The following is a 26,398-nucleotide window of genomic DNA, read 5'->3' as shown; positions in this document are numbered from 1 at the left end:
AACCTTCAGTACTGCACTTGGTGTTCCTGCATATTTTTGTTCACAATATGCTTTTGGAATATGAATTTTTTTCTTTAATTTGTAATAAGTTACTGTTATATTAATGCTTTCCCTTCAGTGGTGTTCATTTAAAAAAAGTTTTTCGCTTTGCCTGACTGAGATTTCCTTATAAATAACACATTGAATGTGGGACTTTCCTCAGGACTTTCCAGCAGAAGGGAGCATGTGGGAAACTCACTCAGTCCTGTGTGAAGCCAGCCATCCTCAGGTGTGACCATCCCCTGAGGGACACGGGGACGTTCTAGCAAGACGGAAATTCCGAGCTTTGCACAGCATCCTTCGCCTCTTTGGTCACTCCTGGCCTCCCTTGCAAGGGTCTGGGTGTCCCTGGCTGCTCTCCTGCAGCAGCAGCAGGGCTTGGCTGGGCTCTCTGATTGTCACAGCTGCCTGCCAGCCAGAGCAGGGCAGTGACAGGGGAGGATGGCCTGACATGGCCTTGGCCAGGGGGAGCCCGAGCTTGGATGGTAGGAGATTGTCTAACAGCCAGGTGAAATGGGAGTATCTCTCCTGAATATCCATTTAGGAGACCCTGTGCTAAAAGGCATTTAATTCCATTTATGGAAATAACATATTTCCAGATCAGCAAGTACATATTCTAAAAAGGAAGAAATAAGCTGTTTGTCATCCAGGCATGTCACAGCAGAGACTGCATTATTCTGTCAAGAGCAGAGCTGTCACAATCCAGGTTTTGAGAGTACGTTTTTCTGGCATTTAACAAGACAATTGTATTTTAGGGGTGAGAATGATGATCATTCCCTGAGTTCATTGCTGCACTAATCCCTCTGTTGTCGAAGTAAGAAACCTGCCATTACATATTGCTTTCTTTTTTATTTAGAAAAATCTTTTGCTCATTGCTCATTACTCCAAGTCTGTAAGAGCAGATCTGTCAGGCCTAAGGTACACGAGCAGAGATTGAAATAGTCATCTCTGATCTGCCTCCAAGAGCTCTGAGCATTTTGTTGAGAATACTTAATTTGGCCTGCTCAGCATTTGTGTATATCTGTTTTCCCAAGGTCAGTCTGTGGCTGGCTGAATATCCTGGCAGAATCCCCAGCTCTTATTGGCCTCTCCAGTCTAACCAGTACAAAAGTTCTCACCTCTGAATGCAATAACAATTGCCATTATAGGGGTTATTATTACTCTTCTTGTCTAATGTGCAAAGAATTACACAATGATTAAATGAGTCTGAAATTATGTTGCTGCAAGTATTCTGTCTACATTTTTTCATGACTTTACAATTTTTAGAGATGATAAAAGCAACTCACTGCTGCTACATTTTAGCTGAGAAGTGGACAGTGTCAGGACCTCCCAATGAAATAAAGAATTAAAGTTCTTTAGGTCCCTTTAATATATTTTATGTATTATATCACTATAAAATGCTCTCTCCCTCTGAGAAATTGAAAATTATCAGCTACTTTTATTAGATTATGAGAATCTAATCTTGAGGCAGGAATACTACAAGATTCATTTTGGTAATCATAACTAGTACAGCTCAAATTCTGAATCCCTAGCTCACATTTCATGCAATGAAATCAATTTCCAAAGTAATTGGAAATGCAGTCAGAACAAAATATGGGGAATTTTAGGGTTTACTTCTATTTTTTGAGAAAAGTTATCTTGGTGTCCATTAAATCTGAAAAGGACAGTGTCGTCTGAGGAAAAAAAAATATGAAACAAAAAAATTGTTTTTTGTTTGGAAGTTTACATTCTTGGTGGTATCTACATAAATAACGTGCTTCTGGGTGCAGCAGAGAGAGGTTTGCCTTGCCTGGTCCTCCCAGCAGCAGAACTGAGCAGTGTCATTGAACCTGTACATTGAGTGCAACAGCAAGCAGGATTTTTAAATATGGGGTAAGAGGTGCATCTTACTGGGTGAATAGCCGGTTCATTTACCCATTAAAGAGAGGGGGCTTTAAATATGTTGCTCCTTGAGAACAGAAGTTCTCAAACAGTTATTTGCAGAAGTTCAAGGCTTTGTACAAAGAATGGCCTTTCCTTTTTTAGTCAAAGTAGAACTGGAGGTGAAAAAACCAAAAAAGTGGCCTGAAAGGGAGCAGAGGTTTCATAAGAACATCAGGGCAAAGGAAACAGAGCTAAGAACTTAGGAACTGAGAGCATCTAAAGGCTCATGTGCTGAGCAGCTCCACAGTGGAACAGGAAGCCTGCGCTTAGCAAAGGCTGCCATGGAGACTGCAAGTGAACTGCTTAGGGCAAAAGTAAGATTGGAAGCCAGATATCAATGTAGCAAGGGGCAGTCTGTGAAAAAGTGGACAAAAAAGATTTTATGTCAGAAAAAATGGAAGTTTGACCTTGGAAATGTTTGTGCTTAGCCATGTACTGTTATAGATTTCAGCTATGGCAGGGATAAAATCATCTCTGGTTAAGGAGTGTAATTAGAACAGTTGGATTATCAGGTTCAAGATACTTCAAAGAACTGAACAGTGAAACAATTGCTCATATTTAAAACGTTTCAGGCTTGTGAAGCATATTGAATATAGGCTGAATTTTCAACTGCAGACGCAAACCAAGAGTGACCTCAGTCCTTTCAGACCTGGCTGTGGAGTAACTGAGAGCTCCTGCACGTGCTGTGGCTGACCAGCCATAAGGGTCTTGATGCAGAAATTAGGAAATGAAATTCTGAATGGTTTTTATACACAAAAGGTCAAAAAAAGGTTTTATTATAATGATATTCAAATCTGATAATGCTTTTCTGACACTGAAGTCTGAATCATGCATCTATAGCTTGAACCATGACCAATCAAAGTGAATATTTATAGTTTGCTATGATATATATTTTTTTCTAGGCTATTTCTGTGGGGGGTGTAGTGTATGGCTTGAAAAAACATGGGTTGTATACATTTCAGAGCCATAGTTTTGATTTTTAAGCTTGTGAATATTTATATTGCAGAAAAGATGAGAAAGCATGTAGAATTAGGTGATGTTGCTCTGACTGGGGATAAAGTGTTTATTATTTGAATGCTGATGAAAATATGACAAATTATTTCCTAAGCACCTGGGAAGATGAAAAGTGAGAGCTAAAGGAAAAACTAGGCATTATTATTAGTGAGTAAAGCAGTGCTATAAACGAATGTTCTGATATGATGAGCTGTTGATCTGAAAAGCTAGTTCAGCTTGAGATACCTGAGACTGAAAGACATACCTGAGGGAGAAATTCGGTGTATTTGTTTTACAGAGAATTATAAGGGGCTGGGAGATGGATATCTTGAACTCTGTCAATGCAGTGCATGCCTGCTCACCACCAGCACAGCCCGTCCTGGCAGGGAGGCAAGAGCACAGATAGCACTTACTTAGGGAAGCAGCTCTTGCTCTAAAGAATGGGGCTGTCAGGCTGCATCACTTTCTGCAGCCAGCTCTGGGTGGATTTTAAATTTCTTCCTGAAGCACAGCAGCAGCCTTTAAAAAAAAATCCTTATAGAGCAAAAATGTCAGCATAGGATCTATCCAATGTTATAACTTACAAGTGATTCTGGCAAAAAAAAAAAGCTGTGAAAGACATCCTTTGTGACCAAGTAAAACAGATATTTTTGATATCACGTCCCTTGCTAAATCTGGGACCTTGGAGTCAGGTTGTTTCTTGTTTGGTCTTCGCGGTGTAGCCAGTTACCAGCAACAGCCCTGTGACACCTTTTACACTTTTTCTTGCCTTGTGCTGTGCTTCACCCTAATGCTTTTACCAGCCATACCTGCCTGTGAGGTCCAGGCTGGGCTTGAAGCTCAGGGTGTGTGGTGGTGTGGGCTCCTGGGGCTGCTGCCATCACTTTGTGTGCAGCCCTGCCAGGATGCAGCTCTGTGAACCTGCTCCATCCTCTGCCTGCGGGAGCTCAGTGCCACTGCTGCAGGGCACAGCAGCTCACCCAGAAGGGCCTGAGGAAACACAGCAGGGGCTCAAAGCCCTAAACTGTGATTTTCAGTGTTTCTGGCTCTCTGAAACAAATGGTGCTGGAAAACATGATTTTATCTTCAGTGGCTGGTGTTAATCAAAATTAGCCAGGGAAAGAAACAAACAAAAAATAAACAACTGGGACGGTTAGAGAAGGAAAGCTGATCTTGTTTCTATGAGACAAAAGACAAGATAAAGGTTTCATTTTTGAAATTATACTTTTTAAAAAGTATTTTAATGTGAAAACAACCTTTGCATGAACAGCCTATCAAGAATGCTATTTTTGTTGTTTCAGTCCCATTTGGGTGAACATTTTACAGTAGGAAAGCCCATTTGAAGGAAGAAAAGTATAAAGACTATTGAAATACTTAATGGAAAGGAATAAAATCACTAATTTTTATTCTGATTTTTATTTACTTTAAATTTTTAAAATATTGGTAAAAATAATGTTTGAAAATTCATGGTGGGTTCTACTCTGAATTAACTGATGAATACCTCTCCTTTATTAAAAAGGTGCAAATTCTCTTTGCCATTAAAATGTGTGTACCTGTCAACCTGTCAGTTCCATCATTACCTTTGGTGCTTGCTTTTTGAAAGTGGGGCCTTTTATGCTTAAATGGTTGGTGACTCTTTAATGACAATTGCAATAATGGTTTCCCTAATATTCCCAAAATGAACACAACTCCATCTACACCAGAGAAGCCTGACACAAAACAGAGCATAAATGTGAAGGCAGTTTTCAAAGTTGAGGTTCTGGGGTCTTAACAGTCAGAGCTGACTGTTTGTCTGTTTTTTAACTTTCATATGATATTTTTGATTGCAAAAAGAGACTAAGGACTGCAAAGAGATGTTGTCTTTCATGGATCCATAAAGATGGCTTCAAGTTGTTGTTACTGTCATAATAGAGCCTTTTTCAGCAAATGGAATTGCCTAACTTTGTTCTGAAGCAAGTAAACATCTCAGGCCACAAAGGAGTTGAGCAGAGCTTGGAATGGTTGGTGTGCTCAAAATGTCTGTAGGGGCATCTGCCAGTTACTGAAAAACAAACATAATTTTCTTCTTGATGCATTTTATATAGGAAAAAAACAGCAAAAAAGAGAATTAAAATCAATGGCCCATCTGCTTGCAGTCTAGAAGTGTGCAGTACCAAGTGCTACAGATACAGGCATGTGAAACTTTGTGTGCAGGTACGAAATAAACTGCCCACCAAAACTGCTTTTCACTAATCATGATGGAATATGTTTTATGTGCTAGAGCTCAAGGTTTATGGCCTTTTCCCATTTCTTCTGCTAATTCCCAGTATGTAGTGCTGGATTTCTCATATAACTGAAAGGCAAACATACCAGGATGGATTTCCTTCTGGCAGACATAACTGTAGTTTTATGGAAGCCTGTGTATCCTTTCAGATTTATACCAGTTGAGCACCCTTAGCCTGATTTCTAGCTCTGTATAGCCTTTTTTTCCCCTAAAGTTACAGTGACAAAGGGGCTATCTAAAGTTGAGTAGATCATCTCTGTTTGAATCTACCCACATTATTAAGGGCAGAATATTCACATCTTTCCTTACTAATTTGAAAAAATTAGATATGGGCTCCAGCCAAAATGACAGTCAAGAAGAAGAACACTTAGAACAAGTTGTGATGAAGACTGAGATTTGCTGTGCCAGTTCACTGACAACATACTTGTTTTATGTCTCTACCCCTCGCACCATCCTTTGTCTTCAAAAACACTCAGCAAACAATTCAGAGGAAGCAATTGGCATATTCCCTAATGAGACAAGATGAAGTGTCCTGTAACGATGATGACAGCAAATTTAGAGTGAACTGCAGTTTCAGAACTTTGCAAATTGATCAAACCATGATTCCTTGGTTGCTTACTTAATTGCCTGTTACCATCTCTCTCCTGACCTCCATATGCCCACTGCTTCTGTCAGCACTTCTGCAACTCAGGGACTCTGTCAGCCCCTCAGGTTCTGAACACTGGAAGAATAGGTTCTGGTTTGGGGATTTTATTTAACTTGCATTTAATATGTGTTCTTGGCCAGCTATCACAGTGGGAATTTAGAGATATTCAGGCCTCCTACCATGCTTGAATACATCAGGCTGTGAGGAAAAACCTTTCCTAATTCTATTTATTATAGGATGGATGCTAATTAAGGCAGGGTCTCATCAGGTGCTGAGTACCCTAAGCAGCTTCTTAACCCTGGGAAGGATAGTGCTGTGCTTGTTTAGCACTCAGTGATGTTCTGTCTGCTAAAGATGTCTGGTCAGGCAAGAAGTGTGCAAGGGAAAAGTGTATTTTGGTGAGTGTACAAATGATTGAACAATGAGACTTAATCCATAGCCAGTTTGGACCAGAGTCCCCTAGAACTGTGGCTCTTTTTTGTTGGCAGAAGTAAAGAAATGTCCAATATATAAATGCTGAATTATCTTACAGCATTCTTCAGACAAGGCTACTTTAGGGCTCACCATATATGCCTTTTTGAAAGTTTCATTTGAGAAGTTTCTTTAAGGGAATGAGGGAAAAGGAGGGATGTGAATCCGTGTGTGCACACGAGTGAGAGTGAGGAGCTATTCCTGCTGCTGTGAAGCAGTTGCTGTCTTCTGCAGGCATTGTGTTTAGGGGTGGTGAGGAAGTGCTGGCCCTGCCATCAATCTGCAAAGCTCCTTGAGTTCCTTTCACATGAAAAGCCGTGGGAACTTTGCAATTGTATTTAGAGCCTCAACACAGCAGTCATAAACTGCTACGGAGAATAATTGTGTCAATATAATCAGATAAGTGTTTAAGCAGGTGGGGAGGAAGAAAATCAACTCTCCTGAAATGAGATTTAGGGTTGTTGTTCAAGGTCCGGTCCAGGATCATACATGTGACTTTCTGATATTCTGGACTGCTTCTCTGCAGGAGTTTTTTCTTTGCTTCATATGAAGTGACAGTTGTAGCTTTCCTGAAAATACACCTCAAATACAAAGATTGTATTCTTACACTGACCTGTGGGTTTTTCTTCCTTTTCTTGCTCTTGGTGACCTGCTGTACTTGTTTTATTAACCATTTGGATTTTCATGGGCACTGGTACTCTAAGAGAAGTATATTGATAAGCAGAGAGAAAGAGTTGGTTGTATAAAATTAGGTCTAAAGCATAAAAATGTAACCTAGGATGGAGACCATGTCTGAGCTTGAACTTTTCTGCTGGGGGACACTGGATTTCATTTGGATAGTAGACTATGGTAGGGCTTTAATGCTTTCTGTTAACCTTATCATGCAGGAAAGGCAAGGACTGGCAAAAATATCTATCATCTATGTTGACAAGACTTAAGTGCATGCCTAGGTAGTAAATCATGTGTACCTGTGTGTATGTAGATGTGCCTTTGAAATATACATGGTGAATACATGTATCACTCCACAACTAGATATGTCACATTTGAAAGTTCATATCCCTTCATTTAAGTATTTACATCCTTTAATCCAAAACAAAGCAAGTACCTGTATCTTTAAAGCCAGCATGCATCGATTTAAAGGAATTAGTTAAAGAAATGTGTGATTTAGAGCATGGGTTCCGACCCAGATGCGGTAAAATTTCACATGCTAATCAGCTGTGTGCTAACAGGGTATGTAATGGCAACAATTAATGCAGTAGTCATGTATAAAACATGTCTGTCTGTTCTGTCTGTGATGCAGTCTCCCTCTCTTTCTTTCAAAGCTGTCTACGAACAATCCTGCGAGGCTTACCGACACCAAGGGAGGACATCAGGTTTCTTCTACATCGATTCTGATGGAAGTGGACCCCTGGGACCACTCCGTGTTTTTTGCAATATAACAGGTAATGACCTAACCTTGACTTGGCTGCTTGATCTTGGGTCTAAATTGATTTGAGGTGGTCTTAATAAAATGATAGAGATGTCAATAATTCAGCTCAGTATTATTTAGTCAGTATTGTTAGACATCAATAATGTTACAGCTCAGTGTGGAAGAAGCAGCAAATTTGTAACTGAGGTTTCACTTTGAGATGTTTCCGTAAATAAGATCCATGTAAAAGTGATTTTTACAATAACTTTGAAGGACTTGCCTTGCTAACTGGTATACAACAGTGTCTGCACCTTATAAAGGGCACTTCATAATATCCTAACTTTTGATGAGATGTTTGTTTTTTACAAATGAGGTAGAAACTTAGAATCCAAACTATTCTTTTGTAATTGAATGCTTTCTCTGCTTTATTAGAATACTAGATCTGGGAATTATTATTAAATTCCTCTCACTGAGCTGTCTATAAACCCTTCTAGTCTGATGTAGGCAGCAATACATCCCCTCATACAAGTGTGCTGCCTTTGGCATTCCAAGGAGTGGAAACCTTGATTGTCCCTGGTATTTGTATGGAGGATGATGATCTTAGGAGAGGGGACACCAAAGAGATGGGTAGCAGAGCAAGAGCCTGGCAAGGTGACCTGTTGGTTGAGGCTTTTTAACCTTACACTTCCATAGGTTTAAAATAAGAATTGTTTCAAATAAACAGATCTGTCTGGCAAATTCTTTCCTTAAGTGGGTCCTATTTTGTATATAGGATTGTCAAGCCAAGAGTATGAGAAAAGATTACATCGCCCTTGTTGTGGATGGGGATGGATCCCCAAATATAAAAGCAGCTCTCTTTCTGCTTTTTATATTTGAAATGGAGGTGAAATTTCCCACACCGTCTCCTGTTTGGCATTTTTTGCTTCCTGTGGCCAGGTGCAGATGAAGGAATGTTTTATTACCCTTTCTAAATTGCTAATTCTGGCTGAACTACTTTGCCACATATCACTTCCACACTCAGTGCTGAAAACTGAGGACTCAGGATATTCATATTTTATCCTTAATCTCCTTGTACTTAAAGTGGCTCAAATTAAATTTTCATTTTTATTTAATTGGGTAGTGATTATGTTAATTAAATGCACAACAGTTAATTATTAACTATGTTTTTTATTCAAGTGTAACAAATATTTAATAAGATGTGTCTCCTTTGCTGTTGAATCTCCTAAGAATTGAAACAGAGTTTCACCTTTCTGTCTGAATATCCTTCCTTGATCTTCAATATGGGAAATGTGCTCATTTTTATTATTTATCATATAAATATGTGTGATCAAAACATTGTCAGTGCTTTTTATCTCTGCTGAAGAAGTAGGATTTTTGACAAACACCTTGCATTTGCTTTCCTCAAAAAAGCCTTATCTGGCAGAAATCCAGAAGGCATATACCTGATTTTCTCTCTATCTGTAATGAACTTGCTGACATTCTCATAACATTGGTTATGAGCAAGGTGGAGGTGGGGAAAACTGGCAGAACCTCCTAGCCTGGAAAACTTATGCTTCTGGGTCAACTGAATGTGGTTTGGGTGCCTTAATCAAAAGAACTTCTTTTCTCTCTGGGAACTTCTCTTATTTTTATTCTCATAAAAATTGTTTACAGTAATCAATTAAGTGCAAAGTAGGAAAAAAATTACTTTGTGTACACAGAGATGGATTCTCAATTTGTTTCTTTTTTCAGATGATGCTTCTGCTTAGTTTTCTGAAAATGCTCCATATTCAGGGAAATGTGAAATACAAAATTCTGTGTTGTTACACTAGGTACATAGAAGGAACAGAAAAAATATTATTGTTCTGTGGCATAAATCTGTAACACACCTCCTGTGAATGGAGAAACGTGGATGGCTTCCTTGTGTGGGGAGACTAAACAAATTAAGAAGATGGTTGAGGGGAACTGTCACAGGAGAGAGTGGAGATCATGTGTGGCATAGAGAAAACACACAGGAATTTTTTGTTTTTCATCACATATGATCTAAGGGGCACCCAAAAAATTACGTGGCAGGATTTGGGAGTTTTTTGTTTGCTTGCTTTTTCCTGATGCAATGAATTCAACTTGAAACCACCACAGGACAGCAAGGAGGCTACAGACAAGAGAGGGAGTACAATCTATCTGGAAAAAGCCCCAGTTTTGTCTGATAGATTCAGAAAGTGCAAGTAAACATGGAGGTTTAGTTGTAGGTTCCCACTCAGGTAGCTGTGAGGCAAAGACCATTGGGAAATGGGAATGAGCTTCAGGAAAACCTTTTGGCTTCCCTGGGTTTCTCTTTACCCTCAGAGGCAGAGATAGGCTCCTGGGCTAAATAAAGCTTTTATTTTACTCAGGCTGGCAGTTCTTTCTGTATACAGTTCAAGAAGCAGTAACCTCTGTATGCCCAAAATGTGTTCAAGCTGAAGAATTTGGAGGTGGAATGGAAAATTCAGGGCAATGACTCATTTAGTGTTTTTAGAAGTAGAGGTGCAGAGAGCTCATGCCTTCTGGGAATTGCAGTGCCTTTAATCTGTGAAGGATGAATTCAAGGAAGAAATCAGACCATCAGAAATGAACAGCATCATTGCATTTAAAGAAAATGGTTTTTTTAATGTTCACTTACCTTTTTTAAAAGTTCTTTCTAATTCTAATTTAAGTTCCTTTCTATTTTTTTTAAAGTTCTTCCTAACAGCATTTTTGCCTGTTTAATTGAAGAGATTCAGATAGGGATCTGAAATATTGTAGCCAGTTATTAACTGGGGCAGATAAACACCAGATTTCTTGTACATTGGTGTCTGGTCATAGGTATCCAGTGTCTGGTGTGGATATGGAAATATCAACATTACAAGTTAGTTTACTGTATTTATGTTTGCAGTGGTTTCTCTAAAGCCTGTCAAACTTAGAGCCCACTGCTGAATAGAAATTCTGAATAAAGCAGAAAATTGTGATTGTATGTTGAGAGGGAATTTGACAGTTATACAAAGAGGGAGAGAGATAAGGGAAAGGAACTGTTGCAGGGAGAAAAAAAAGGAAACAAGTATTAAAAAATATAAAGTCAATTTTCAGCATGGCAAGAAATAGTGTCACAGAATATCTGAAAAATAACTGATACTAGAGTGGGTAAATGTACTTATCCACTGTCTGAAGAAGTGGCTGAAAAAGCAAGGTGACAAAAAACTGTTGATGACGTGCTGCTATTTAATAGTATAGTATACTATAAGTATAGCATACTTATTGGTCAAGAAGTGAGAAGAGCCTATGAAGCACTTTAAAAGGATCTTACCTTGGGGACTGTTTATTTCTACCAGAGGTAGAATATGTTGTTGAAATAGGAGGTTGTCAGGAACACTAATATGCCTAATCAAAGGCTTAGAAAGATATCTGTACAAAGAGAGGTTAACAGAATATAATCCAGGACTGTTTAGAATGGGAATACTCAAAGTGAATGGGCCTCACTGACAGAAGCAATGCTCATTTTCATTTTCTTACAATAGGAGAAGAAGAAGGTTCAATGACAGTGGAAGACAAAACCCTCAAAACTAGATCTAAAACGAAAAGACAGCACCTTATTAAATAATGTTGTTTTCACCTTATATACCTGTTGTACACAAAGTCACTTCACAGGGAAATTCATCAGTTGGAAGAAACACTAAGGAATCCACACCAAACATGCATCTGTGTGTGGGGAAATGAACCAAATGTATGTGCCCAAGCCATGATTGGACGCAGTTGGGTGCCATGAAGGGCACCATGAGGATGTGAATGGGTCCATGCAGAGATCATTAAATTGGGGTGGTTGCATTGAGTGCTTTGGGAACACATCTGGCGTGTTTCCAGGGCCATCCACATGGGAATGTAAGCTAGCTATGCTCACTCTTCCTGGGTCTCCAGTCATCCATGGGGGTCTATGGCCACACCTTTTTGACATGAAGTGTAGAAAGATTATATTGTGTCATACTTTGGGATAATGAACAACCACCAGGGCTGGGAAAGATTATCCTCGTAGGCTGGTTGTTTGATAATCAGCCCACTTGAATTAATCTTAATTGAAGATTGATAACAGTCAACAGAAAAAATGACTGATAGACCCTCTGAACCTCAGGTCTGTCAGTCTTTCTGTCATTGTGAGGCTTATTTTTTTTTATGCTGCTTAGAAATCTATTGGTCTGTCTGGAGTACTACTTAAATGCTAATAACCATGTTCTCCAGGACAAAGCCCATAGACATGCAATCTACTTCCATGTGCTGGTTTTGCTGTCCTGTTTGAAAAATGGAATGAACTTTTCTCATCTCCTTCTGAGTAAATTTTATCATTGAAATCTGAAAGATTTACTTGCAGTACACTTGATTCATCCTGTCACTGTACTTCTCTACTGATGCTGTTTTACAGTATTCAGACCCTGGGCTATCAAATCAATAATGCTTAGAAATTGGCATGACTAGATCAGTGGTTCAGTTTATCTTTGCCAGATATTTTTCCTGTCCTCAAATAGTTTTTCTTTCTTTTCTTCCCTTTTTTTCCTCACAGGATTGCAGTTTGGGGAAAGATGCAACCTTATCTCAGGTCTTGCTGCTGGTCCAAGATCTGTTTTTGAAACTGCCCCAGTGAAAAATTCATTAATTAAAAAAAAATGCATCTCTACTTGTTGCAGATCATTTCTGTTTTGGAGTCTCATCTCAAAGTGAAAATTTTGCTAATTTCTTTGGTGTGGGAAAAAGAAAGTTTTATTTTCTCTGTTTAAATCTCAGAAAAAGTAAGGGATTCTAATAAGATGTGAAGTAGATGATCGAAATTATACTTGCAGTTTTTTACAAATTGCATCCTTTTTTTTCATTCAGCTAACAATGATTAAGATTTTTATTCTTCCATATAGTACATATCCCCATTGATGTTCCTAAAACAATCAGTTGTATTATTGTCCATGGAATCCATCTTTCCCTTTGTGAATCTCAGCTCATCTGCTTATAGAATTCCTTAATCTATTTTCCATAAGAAAGCATTTCCGTTTTGCTTTGTATAGCAATTACATGGGTGCAGGAGGCACCATGTACTCAGCCCTTTTTGCATTTCTTGTGGGCTTGGGAAATTCTCATGTGAAGAGGAGGGCTGCCCCTGGGCAGGCTGAAGCAAGAACAGATAGGAGGAGGGCATGCCCTTAATTCTGCTTTTAATACCTGCAGCTACAGAATTTTGCAACAACAATTTAAATAGCCAAACTCCCTTTACCCTGTAGCTTACTGTCTGTAGTTATGACTGACTTTTTCACAAGAGAAAACAAAAAATAGAAATTCCTTACAAATTATTTACTACTGTTTAGATTAAAGGCATCCCTCAAACACTACGGGTCTTTTGGCACATTGTAGTTCTGACAATTGATATGTTTCTCTTTTGAATTTTCATTAAATATTCTTCCAGAACCTGGGGGGAGGAGGGTGCAAGATGTCACAAAAGAGGTGTCTTGTTGTCATCCATCAGAGACATCTGGCACGGTCATTCTGCTGAGAATTGCTTTGAATGCATTGCAGTGCCCTGGATGGATGTGGCTGAATCAGAACTCAGGGGGAAGCTGATGAGCAGAAAAGAAGCTGCAGAAGCATATATTGCTAGGTCAGCCAGCAGAAAAAAAAAAAAATAGATACAAAAATAGTAATGGGATGCTTTCAGAGAAGACCCAGGAAACACTTCTTTGGAGTCAGTGAATTAAACTGCCTGTGATAAGAAATTGCTCTTTTAATATCCTTTGAGGGGAATTTATATTAGAGTAGCTGGGTTGACCTGCCACTGCAGCTTAGAACAGTACAGTGTTTAAGAAGGAAAGTCTTTTCTTTTTTGTGTATTTTTAGTTATAGGTACAGCATTCAGGATAAAATTTGGCATTCATTGTGGAGCACCACGAAACAAATGCATTGTATGAGCTCTGAGAGTTATTTTTTTCTCTCATGTAGCATTTACCATATGTTTTGCTTGTTGGCAATTAAATCAGTCTGAATAATCTTGTTTTGTGAAAAACCTCCTAAATCACAGAGGAATGATGCCATTTGTATGGGTGGAATATGCTCTACAGGGATATTTCAAGTTGAAGAATAAAAATGAGAATTAGACAATACAGAATTCATTGAAAGCCAGTTTTCCAGCTGCTCTAATTTCCCACAATTTAATTTGTGTGCCGTCAAAAGCAACTTGGAGGTTTCCAGCAAGATGATAGAACTATGGGCTAGGCTAAACAGAGAGTCTAAAATGTGCTTAATGCATTGCAGTCCCATGCTGTAAAAACATCTCCTAGGGCCAAATGCAGACAGCATAATATCCTAGTGAATTGGACCATTAAATAAAACTGTGAAGTCATAAAGCTGTAGCATTACCCTGAAATTAAAGCATTGTCACCTTTGAATTATGGAAATAATTTAACAAGCATTTAGGAAATCTGCTTTTCAGGGCTGCATTAAACTATTCCACATTATACAATAGAAGATGTGGCTGCAGTCTCACTTGGTTTTGAATGACTTCCAGCTTGTATTTAGTTTAAAATTTCACCAAGCTGAGAATGTAATAAAAGAGTAGAATGGAGTAATAGAAGTTAAAAATTAACAGTAACCTATGCCTGGACAACAGCTTTTTAATTCCCATTACAGATTTGTAAGTGCAAGGAGTGCTCATTAAACGGAGTAAACAGGAAAAAAATGTAGTATGGACAGATGTAAAAACGTAATGATAACTTAGTTTAAATCCATGAGAAGAGAGCTTTATCTGTGTAGTTTAATGGTTTCCAGGTATGGAAATGACTAGAAGGAGGTAGTGGCACTCAGCTTGGTTTGCACCTGTGATTACAGCGTCGTTGCATGAAAACATAATGTAAACAAAACAGAGCAAAGATTAAATAAAAATCCTTGCATTATGAAACAGGAATAAATATTTGAAGCCCCATTTTCAAAAGCTGTGGGCATTACTGGTGTAGAGGTGTGCCTCCTAAGGCAAATGCCAAGGCTGGAGCTCAGGTGCAGACAGCTGTGCCCTGTTTGCTGGAGGGATCTGTGGGCACGTTCAGATGGCAGCTACGTGTCTCACACAGGCCCTGAACCTGCCTGAAGTGCCAGACCACAGATCATTGTCAGGAGGCTTCAGAGGACCTGCCAGTCAAGTAGGGAGGGTAGGATGCCTTGACCTCACACTGAGGCAGGCAGTGATATTTTGGGAGCAGCCCTAGCTAAACTTGTGCAAGTGAATTTGAGAAAATAGTGTGATTTTCTCCTAGTTGTTGCCAAGTTTGAGGTGGAGAAACTGGGATTTGAATAAACCCCAAGGACTGATCTGAATGGGGATGGTCTTCAGAAGAAATGTTGAGATTATTTCTGAGTGGTTTTCCAATCTATGGAAGAAGATGCAATGGTCTTGATATTGTCTTGGAATGGTTCAAGGATTTACTGCCCTCTAGCTCTTAGTAACTTCTCTCTCAACCAGTGCAGATGCAGGAGGGAGCACTGTTGGCTCTTCTGCTCTGTCCAAAGCAACCTAAACTTTAAATAATTTTCAGTCTCACTCACTGCATTTAAACAAAAGAGTGTCCTTTTGAAAGAAGGAAGTTTGTTTTTTGAGGTTTTTTTACTGTGATGTGAATGAAATTCTTGTAGCAGGTTGTGTTTGACTTCGTATGCATTTCCTTGCCCCTCTACGCCTCACGTTCTGCTTTCTAAAATGGAAGAATACTTACTCTTTCCCTGGGAAGTGGGAAGAAGTGTGACTGAGATGGTGGAAGATTTCTCTTCGTTTTCTACCTCTCACCTTGTTGCCACCAGCTCTATCTGCGTGGTGTTGAGCTGCCCTTGTGATCTCAGGTTTGCTTGCTGGTGGCTCTCATGTCACTAGATCAATAAGAAAAAACACAGATTCTTTTTTTTGAGAAGCTGAACTGATGAGCACCTTTACTTCAAAGGTGAAGCACAGAGGGAAACTTTGAAGTGACCACTAAAGCATAGAGCTGATCTGTAGAAGTATTAAGCCTAAAAGACTAGGCATATGTAGATTAAGAAATCTCTGAAATGTAACTTCAACATTCTTCACTTCTGTGTAACTTTTTAAATTCCATTATGATGTACTTGCTAAATCACATTTACTTTGAATACAGAAAGAAACTTGATTTGTTTTTCCTTTCCCTTTGTAAACTAGAGGATGGAAAATAGGTCAACTTATTTCTAAATGATCCTGTGGAGAAAAGCAGGTCTAGGATGTCAAAGTTCAGATCTCGGGACAGCTGTGTGCAGCTATAATGATAACAAGACTGCTGAAAATTAATGAAAAATCATAGAGGACGATAAGAGGAAGACCTGTCACATTTCCTGTCCAGCACTCCTGTTAATGAGTACTGGCTGCTTACAGTATATTTGCTGATACCTTGTCCAACCTCATTTCAAACATGTCAATTAATTATATTTCCAACACTTTTTTTTTGGGAAGACAGTTTTGTGCTATGCTATTTTTAATCAGCTTTTCCTAGTATTCCTTCTTTGGTTCTAAATTGCTAGCTCTTGATGCTTTTGACTTTTCAGGTACCCACATGGCACCTTTCTTGATGCACAGCCTGGAAAGTACAGCAGTGTCAACCACTGTACAAGAGCATTAGGCTGTTCTACTTCCTGAGCAGCACTGTAGCCACTATTGTGAGCATTGATTTTATTGCATTTTCTTAAAATTATGTTCAGAACTCTCAGTGGGGAGGTGCTTTTTACAGCCCACCTGGAATTTCAGCAGCCTGTATATTTCATCATCTCCTGGTTTTATGTCTCACATTATCAGCAACTCGGTGTTTGTCTTTTTAGTAGATATTTCAGTTAAGGCAGAAGTTCTGTCAGCTTTTGTGATAGGAAAGTTAACTCACCCTCGACTGCTTCTGAAAAATCCGCTCTGTTCTTGTCAATATTGCCTTGAGAAAGCAAAAGAAAACAGAGGGACTGGCTGATAAGGATCGCTATTTTAAGATGTACAAGATGTCTGTTACAAAGTCATTGAAGTATATTGTGTTCAAAGCAATATATGTGCAGGACTGTGCAGAGTATTGTGCTGCAGTGTTCACTGTGATTACAACCACTGGGACAAGTATTACAAGCAATAAATTTGTAGTATTTCTTATCATTTTAATCTGACTTTTGTATCACACATTGCAGCAATGTTTCTTTGAGCTCCAACTCCAGAGGTCCACAAGCAGCTCCCTAAAAAGCAGCTCTCCACAGAATTGCAGACCTATGAGCAAACTTTCTGTCTACATCACAGAAATGATGAGAGGGTTGGGAGTGAATGTGTGGTTTGCTCTGTGTAAACTATCCTTACAGTTAATGCAAGTTAATTTCTCTGTCACTTGCAGCCAGGTCTTGGAACAGACCTTTTTAGATAGTCTCCAGATGGTTGTTGTAACTTGCCTGTCATTTGAATGCCTCCATAATGACAATCCAGCAAATCATCTGTGTCTTTGCACAGATAGTCCATTTATACACCTAAAAATTAGATTTTTTATACACCTATTAGCATCCTGTTGAAGTAATCTGGGGCATATATGTAGCTCAATGAAAAATATTTTGACTGCAGTGCATTGTAGTGTCCACAGAGCTGCTGGGCTCATCATGCCAGTGTATTGGAAAGATCAGGCTCTGCAAGAACTCAGGCCAGGTAATGTGGTAAAACTATCTGAATCCTTAAATGCACAGTTTTTAAGATCAGCTTAGAAAACATATGATTCATTGTTATCTAGGGTTTCCCTGATGAAGCGTAAATAACAAAATAGAAATCTATTGCCTAGATCTCACTTCTTCCTCTATAACTGTCTGCATGTTTCTGCAGATGAGATTGAAATCTCCTCATCAAATGATTGAAAATTGCTGCTTTAAATTTTTGCCCTGTCAGTATTTTGTATCCTCCCTAGGCAAGCAGAGTCTTTGATAAAGAGGAAATTTGCTGGTTGTGACTTTTACTAATAGTGTTGGGCATGTGCAGGGCTTAGTCCTGTGAATCCTTGTTGAAGAGTTTGTCTCTAACTCTGTATCAGCTCAGCAGATTGGCCTTTCTGCCTTGCCCATTGCTATACCAGAACCAACTGGGAAAAAGCCTTCCTGGAAGCTAATTGCTTCTGAGTGTGGTGCTCTCATTATGCCAACCCCAATGCTGATCGTGAGCTGGGTTGTAGGGTGCAGGTTGTGCTTAAGCCTAGATTCTTCTTTCTGTCACCTACACAATCCCTTGGTCTGCCAGTAAATGCAATGAAGGAAAAGAGGATGGGCTCCCCAGCATGGAAAAGCATCAATATTTAGAGTTAACTACAGATGCCAAGTCATATGGCATTCTCTAGCATCATCCAAGTAGGGCATCACTCAACTTAAATGCAGAAAAATCTGAGAACTGAGTGAAATGAGTGATCTGACTTCCAGCTGGGTGGTAAGAACATACTCTCAGTTTAACTTTCTGGCAAGAGATTGTGCTTTCTGCTCATGGTGAGTTTGTGCAAGCTCATCAGCTGCAGTTCTGTGCTTCCATTTGTTGTTACAACAGCATGGCCTGTGCTCTCAGGAAAAAGGTGAATGTTACCCCTATGAACCATATTACTATGTGTTTTCTCTCAGGGACAAAGCCAGTTGAAAGATATCTAATTTTATACAGATATCTGGTATTAGAAGAAGCTGAAGATCTCCTATGCTTCCCAGGAAGCTTGTAGTTTCTGTCTTGCTCAGCAGGCAGTGTAGTGTTTGCTTGAGCTGGTTCAGGGAGAAACATTGTGGGCCACACTGACCTTTCATGAAGACAGATCTGTTGGTGTTCATCACAAAGTGCCCATTTTGGAGCCCAGGGTCCTGCTGATGATCTGTCCACTGCAGTAAAATATTACATTTCAGTTGTTTTTTTTGTTCCCTGCTTGTTGGAAGTGTTTTGCTGTTAACCTCCCATTCAATCGTTTTTCATTTAACAGAAGATAAGATCTGGACTGAAGTGCAGCACAACATCACGGGGCTGACCAGAGTGCAGGGAGCTGGTCCAGAGAAGCCCTACACCATGTCCCTCAACTACAGCAGCAGTGCAGAGCAGCTGGAGGCTGTGATCAGCAGTGCTGAGAACTGTGAGCAGGAGGTCACCTACCACTGCAGGAAGTCACGGCTCCTCAACACCCCCAGTAAGTGCCACCAGCCCAAACCTTTCCTTCTTTACTCCTATTGGTTGTACAGCAGGTAGAGGCCACGCTGCAGCTAAGGAGAAAAAAAAAAACCCAAACCAATAATAACCCCCAAATAATAGTAGCAATATGGAATAGAGTGAAAAACCTTTTAGTGTTTTGGATTCTACTGTGCAGTGCCTGTGCTCTGGTGCAAGAGGGTCTGAGCTCCACAGAGGATTTTTCACTCTACAAGTTCATGCATGCCCAGACTATGAAAACTACAATGGGAAGTGCTACCTAGAAATCACAAAAAGTGTATTTAGCTGATGGCAAATGGATGTGTTTTTTCATTTACAGTTTTTACCTGTATGTTAAAGATAAAAAGCATCCAGATTGTTCCAGACTCATAATGTTATGCAAGGGAGGGGTGAAACCTCTTCTGAGACCACAGCCCTGAATATGATGTTCAAAGTGCTTGGTAATACAGTTCCTGGGGCAAAAACTAACTTTCCCTTTGCAATAGAAGGAATATATTTTTCACTTGTCTTAATATAACAGAAAAAAAGGAAGCATCAGTTTGTGTTTCTCTGCAGCACCAAATTTCCAGTGGCTACTCAGGATGTCTGGCTTCCAGTCAGTTCTGTCTTGATGTTAGGATTTTATGTTTGCTTATCTGGAGACATGAATGACAATAAGGGCAGACTTCTGAATGACTTCAAAGTCTCCTCTGTTACTTGTAATGACTGTGTTGTCCTGGTGATTATTTGATTACTAGCAGCTCTTAAATTTGTTTGTAGTTTAGAGAAAAGACCATGGAAAGCCTGAAGGGGAGTTTGCAGTAGGAGTTCCTATTGTCTTAAAAACATATTGCCTAATGAGATGTGTCAGAACCCTCCTGGTTCCAGCAAAGTTACTCAAACATTGAATTTTTATGGATCCAGTAATCAGATGCCTTACAGTCAGTTTATTTTTAAAAGCTGTGAATTATGTCTTTTGTTATCATCAGATTTACCAGCCAAGAATTACTTGTATTGCTAATCTTTTTTAAAAGAATGAAATGTTAATATCAGCATCCAGGGTAGAGCACAAAGGAAAAACAAATTGTGGGCATAACTGGGCATAAAGAAGTGGATTTGCTGTCTTACAAGTACTTTCAGTGTTGCTGGCTTCTGTATCCCACAACACACTTGATATGGCTAAAAGATAAAACCTCACAGAGGCTATTTTCAGAATGCTGTTTCAAGGATGAATGCTACAATATTAGAGCAGGTCTGCATGTGTTTATTTTTTGCACATTTCTGTGAGGCACTTGGTCCTGTGTATGCAGGAATGTACACTATGTTTGGGTTTTGAGCTGCCTCCTGTATGTGGGACCTCTCTAAAGCTGGGGGCACTTCCTGAGAACCAAAACTTTTGCTGAAAAAAAAACTAAAGGTAATCTTGTGTAAATTGACAGTGTGTAAAGTGGGCATCTTCAGGGCTAAAGCTATCAAACAACAGGCAGACAGGCTAAGAGGGCTCCTGACAGGCAGCTCATCCTCTGCTTGGCCAGGAGCAAAGGTGTGGCTGATTCCTCAAGGGAGAGGATGTGGGGATGGTGTCCGGCAGTCTGGCTTGTGCTCTCTCAGCTGGTGCAGTGCCACTGTGGTCCTGACAGCTGACCACACAAGAATTGCACAACTCATTTAGTCTTTTCTGCAGCTCCAGCTGAAAAATAAAAAAAATAAATTGCAATCTAGTGCTGTGCATGTGATAGATGCCATCATTTTTTCCCTCATTTTTTCTTCTTTTAGTATGCTTTTTAATTACACTTTCAAGTTTTCCTTTTTTCATCCTGAGCTTTCTCCACAGTTCAAGGCTTTAAATTTGGCAAGATGTGAAACATGCTCAAAAATAACATTTCAGTTCTTGAAATAACAAGATAAGCGTAACTTTTTCTCAACTGAGTATTAAGTATTTTTGTAGAAAAACATTGTTTTCCCCAAGCTCTGTTAATTGATATTAATTTTGTAGTGAAATGCTGTTCTATTACTAGAGACCAAGTAGTGCTGAACACTATAGGTGTCTTGAAGAGTTCTAAAACTTAAGGAATTTCCACTCCTAAACTTGAAGTTGAGCTGTAAGTGTGAGTGACCTCAGGGTATTTTGCTGGACTTGTTGCAGAAGGTTCTCACCTGTGTTGTGTTTGCCAGATTTGGGGCCAGAGCAACAGAACAAGGATCAAAACTCTTGGGTTTTGTTTCTTTGTTTGACCTAGCCTGAAGCACTGTGTTCCCTCTGTGTTGTCAGGGTATCTTACTGTGTAATTGCTGTTAGTGCGCAACACTTCAGATCTGACTGCAGAATTCAATATGCAATGCCCATGCATTAATGACAATACTGCATCTGTAGGCCAGCAGGAAATCTTACCTGACCTAATCCAGCTTGCTGAATGCCTCCACTCAGTATTACCTTTGGACTGAGCCCAGTGGTGAATGCCTGATGGAAGGGCATCTCCCAGAGGTATATCTAATCTTGACAAAGTTATAGAAGTTCTTCTTCCAAAGGGGTAATCCAATCCAAAGAATTTCCAAAGAAATCCAATCCATTGCTGAGCTACCACTCATTCTGGGATTTGTTTTTTGTTTTTTTTTTTTTTTCTCTTCCCGCAAGGGCATGGAACACAAGATTAGGATATGACAGCTGGTAGGACCAACACACCAAATCCTTGTCTTCAGGATCTAAATACTATCATGTTTCACAGAGAAGCAATAATAACATTTCCCTTCCCTTTTGCATCACAGTGCAACGATGTATGTTGTTACATAGCAATTTTGGCTTTCACAGCTTTCACGTGGGGCAAATGGGACAGGCAAGGCATTCCGGGCTGCCTCAGAGAAAAGCCCTGGGAGGCCCCTGGCTTGCTTAAAATTGCTCCAGTTTATATCAAGGAATTTCTGTTTCTTCTTTTGCTGATCCCTCCTGCCCTGAAGACACAGGCTCATCCTCAGCGGGTGTGACTGAGCGTGGTATCCCCCTCGAGTTTCTTGGATTTACATCTGCAATGTGTCAGACATGCAATCTGGCAGTTGGCAGAGGAGTTTACTCATCTCCACCTCCTGCTGTCTGGAACAGCCTTATTGGTTCTCCCTGTCATACTACAGCTTAGCTGCAAGAGTGTCTTTGAAAGCAAAAATTAAATTGCCCTAAACTGTAGTTTTGTACATCTCTGCCATCAGACAGATTTTCAGGAGGTTTGTGAATGTTGCAATAGATGTCTGTTCCTCAAGGCATAGCTGTTAAGAAGCTATGGCTTCTTAAGAAGGTGGCAAAGGAAACTTGTATGACCAGAAATCACAAGTCTCCTGTGACTTTCCCAGGCCTAACTAACATAACCAGAGCAAATCTCATAGTGGCCATTTATTGGGAAAGTAATCCACACTCTTAGAAAAAGATTGCAGACTTACCCTTACAAGTAGAGGCCAAGTCAGAATAGCAGGAGAGCAATGGGATGGGCAGGAAGCTTGAGCTGCCTCTAAATGTGTTTTCTTGTATTCTGAGAATATGAGAAGAAATGTAGCCCCCCCAGGGCTTTGATTTCCTTTCATCATGGAGGATCTCAGGCAATACCTAAGGAAAGAGCACGTGTACAAGGATAGCCACATGTGTGCAGATGCATGTTTAATTAAGCTGTTAACACACAAGATGTTTGAAGGTATGAAAACATTAACTGCACAGTCCCCCAGCTCTTGACTGAATTTGCTCAGTTTTCTAGAAGCAGTGGGTGGACTCAAATGCTTGTCACTTGGGAAGCTTCCTCACATCCACCTTATCAAGGACTTAGCACAGGGATGGCTCTATCAGTGGCAGCATAGCTTGCTTTACAATACTTGGCTGACAGTCTGTCAAGTTCATAGCACATTTGTGTAGGCAGGGACTGAGAAAAGATCAGTCCAACAAAAAAATCAAAGAAATAGAAGTGTCTGTAAGTGGTGGGGTTTTCCTGACTGCTTCCTTATTTTTCTCTTTCCAGTAGAATTTCTATACTATGTCACCTTAAGCTTTGATTTCAAGCATTGATCCTAAACGACATCCTTCCTAAACTACACAGCTCTTCCCTGAACTTATGCTCTGTCAAGTCTCACTACCATATGACTTGCACCCAGGTTTCCACCTCCTCTCCTCCTCTTTGGCTCCCAGCCAGTCCCATATTTCAGTGCCAAGCTGCACCAGGTGTGTCCCCTAGTCTGACCCCTTATGCCAGGCAGCTGGTGAATCACTGCATTTGCATTTTGTAACTCTCTATTGGAGGGAAATATGTTCCCTACCTCACAGCAGGGAACACATCATAATTTCTTAGTTTAGACTTAGATCTGTAGCTGAGACAGGTCAACTTACCTTTATCTATGCCCTGTATGTTGCTAGAGCTTTGTCAGTGCAGGCTCCCTCCTTAGCTCCAGGTGAGGCCAGTGATGTGAGAGCAAATGGTGCTTAGAAATGTCCTGCAGGGCCCTGCCTTCAGCAGTGGCTGCTGGAAAGATGCAGCTTAAGGTGAGCACACAAGTTGATGTCTTTAGCACATCCCTCAATATGTCCCCATCACCCACAGCTGCTCAGATAAGGGCATTAGCATTTATGCTATTGCCAATCCCTTTTAGTATCCACTATGGATCTGTTGTTCATAAACTTGTCTCATCTCTTTTTGAACTTCATTAGGCTGAACTTCATGTGGCCTTCTAGGAAAGCAAGTTCCAGGAGTTCCCCACTTGCTGTTTTACAGAACTACATTTTTTTAATGTGTTTTGGACTACTGTGTTTCTCGGTGCACTGAGTTCTTGTATTGCAGGATGCAGTGGAACACAGTTTTGCGCTCATCCAGAGCTTTTATAGTGCTTTTAGTTACTCATCTAGGACTTTCACTAACTCTAGTATTTTTCACCTGAAGTGCCCACAGTTTTTTGAGATATGGTTTGCACCAAGATTTCACCACTTCAGAGTAAATCTTTTTGAAGAAAAGAGTCTGAAGCCTAGGTTCTGTTGGAGTATTTTACATAGATGTCTCAGGAGGTGATATAAAATGACCTATAACAAGCAATCATTTACCAATGGGGTTTTGCTCACTAGTGTTTTATGCCTTTTTAAATATAATTTCCAGTTTATCATTCCAGTGCTTTCAATTGTTAATGCACTACCAGGGGACTATTTGTTCTTGTACAAAATAACTTTAAATTGTTATTGCATTACCAGGAGACTATTTTTCATTGCACAAAATAACATAGAACAGGGGAGTCTGCCCTCAAAAAGTGGCTTATGTAGAAGGAGTGGTGGATAGGTGGCAGGTGTGCGTCGTGTGCTGCAATTATTCTTGGGTAAATAGGATCCCTTTTTTGAGAATCATTGACTTTCCATCTGTGTTTCCATCACCATACCTTGTCTCTCCCCCCAAAGTGGCAGTGATAGCTTCTCACAAGCACAATTTTAGACAACTTGTGCTGTATTTGGAGACTTTGGAACAGAGTTCACCATAGTAATGTAATGTAACCCCCTTAATTGTAGGGAGAGATTTAGAGGCCATTTTTAAAGATGCTATGTTGGTTTTTGTGTGCAGCTGATTAAAATGCAGGGGGTCTAAGCAGAATACAAAAACTGTGGCATTGCAGAGGTAACTTGGCATGGAACCTGCATACACTTGTGAGTAGTGGAAATATCATTATCCCAGTTTCTGACCCTTTACTTCGCTGTCCCTCTACTATCCTCCCTGGCTGGCAGGGAGGTTCAGTGTGCTATAGCTGCCAAGCAAGGAATGGCAGCTACTTGCTGCTATTACTTCTCATCCACTCTTGTTGTGTTTCTCTGAGATTGAAATGCAGCCAAGACGCTAAATGATGGGAAAAACATGGGAATAAATCCTTGCTCAACCATACACCGGATGGCTTCTAACACAGTGGAAGGAAAGCATGTTCCCTCCTGGAAACCCACTGCAGGAGAGGGCAGGCTTCTAGTGCTGCCTGACATAATTCCAGCAGGGCAGGAGTCTCCTGGGATGGCTCCAGTGAACACTGGAGCACCATTATCTGCATTTGCTTTAGACACAACGTGTCAGTTGAATTTAAAAAAGCACTTCTTCAAGCGAGGACTGATGGAGTAGTGAGGAGAGAACTTCTGGGGTTACACTCCTGTTTGCTTCTATCAAATACATCCTTCATATTGCTGCTGTCACTGGATATTTCTGTTGCTTTTTTGTTGTGTGTTTGTTTCAGGTTTTTTCCCTTCCTTGAATGAATTTATTTTTGTAAGTCTGAGGAGCAATTTTGGAATTATACTTTTATTTTATTTTATCAAATTTCATTTCATTTGAGACCTTTTAAAGTTTACGTAGAAAACATATTTGCACTCCAGATAGATCTACTGTCTTTTACTGATGGGGAAATTATCTTTTCCAGTATACAGGAAGCTTGACCAGGGATATTAATGAAGGTACATAGGACATGTAAATGAAATGTAAATCTAGACAAGAGATTTTGAGCCTGAATTCTGGAATTAATTGCATACACGATTATTGGTGGTTCTATGAGGAAGTTGATGGTGTGAGCTAATGCTGCAAGATGTTTGCTTGACCTCTACAATCTGTTGGTTTGGGACTTTTGATCCCAAAGAACTTCTGGTTTGGAGTAAAGTCAATGATATATTTTGTTCAAACTGTGAAACCTGTGGGATTGTGTAAGTGGTTATAGCTCAGTAATGCTGAAACATTGAGTTCAGGGAATTCTGCAGTCCAAATAAGAGTTTGGAAATGGATAGTTTTGTGAGGCACACATGTGTGCCAGAACCAAATACATCTTAATGATACCTCTGACTTGAGAGACCCACTTGTATAAACTATTCATACACGCAGTTTGAAGAAGGGAAGAAGGACAAAATTCTTTCAAGCTATTTCAGCCAACATTCCCTTAATCATGAGCAGTAATAGTCTCTTTTTTTTTTTTTTAATTTGCAGGACTCAGCATATTGTCAACAATAAATAAATAATGGTGATTAGAAACAAATAGCTAATCCGTGGTTTTTTATATTAGTGGGTCACTAGCTATGACAGCAACCTGTCCTCCATTCAAGGAAGAAAGCAGGACTGCTGCCTGAGCAGAAAAGTGTGCCTTCTCCCTCATTAGAGCCACAGCAGGGAGCGTGTTCTCATCACACTTCCATTTGTCTGCTTCTTTCAGCTGTCCTACTTTAAACATCTTGGGGTCCATTAGACTCAGGTTGTCTTACTGACATTAAACTAATTTGTCTGTCAAATTTGGGCCAGTGCAGAGAGTGATGTTTTCTGATTTTGCAGAGCAGAAGATGTAAATTACAGCAGTGGAAGAGTTCTCATCTAACCTCTTCCACCAAGATGCCACATGAGTGGCAATAGTTAAATGGCAATAGTAATTTTCATTGGTATTTACATTATTTTTGAGGCTAAAAAAGCATTTGTGGCTGTAATTTCTTAGTTTTATGTTGTTCTTGGTTCATTTGACTCCTGC

At 39.9% G+C, this 26,398-nt stretch overlaps 1 protein-coding gene across 2 annotated transcripts in view; it reads left to right on the top strand.

Annotated features, from left to right (window-relative positions):
• The window catches only part of CNTNAP5 (contactin associated protein family member 5), a 271,512-nt gene that overhangs the window by 166,997 nt on the left and 78,117 nt on the right, over positions 1-26,398 (top strand). For both annotated transcript variants that reach the window (XM_066553687.1, XM_066553688.1), the window contains 2 exons: positions 7,658-7,777; positions 18,711-18,911. In XM_066553687.1, coding sequence (XP_066409784.1) covers positions 7,658-7,777; positions 18,711-18,911 — 321 coding nt within the window. The remainder of the gene's footprint in view (positions 1-7,657; positions 7,778-18,710; positions 18,912-26,398) is intronic.

The sequence above is a fragment of the Molothrus aeneus genome, chromosome 7 (genome assembly GCF_037042795.1).
Source record: "Molothrus aeneus isolate 106 chromosome 7, BPBGC_Maene_1.0, whole genome shotgun sequence".
NCBI classification, from domain to species: Eukaryota; Metazoa; Chordata; class Aves; order Passeriformes; family Icteridae; genus Molothrus; species Molothrus aeneus.
Note: the sequence above shows the minus strand (reverse complement) of the source record. Positions and strands in the feature narration are given on the sequence as shown.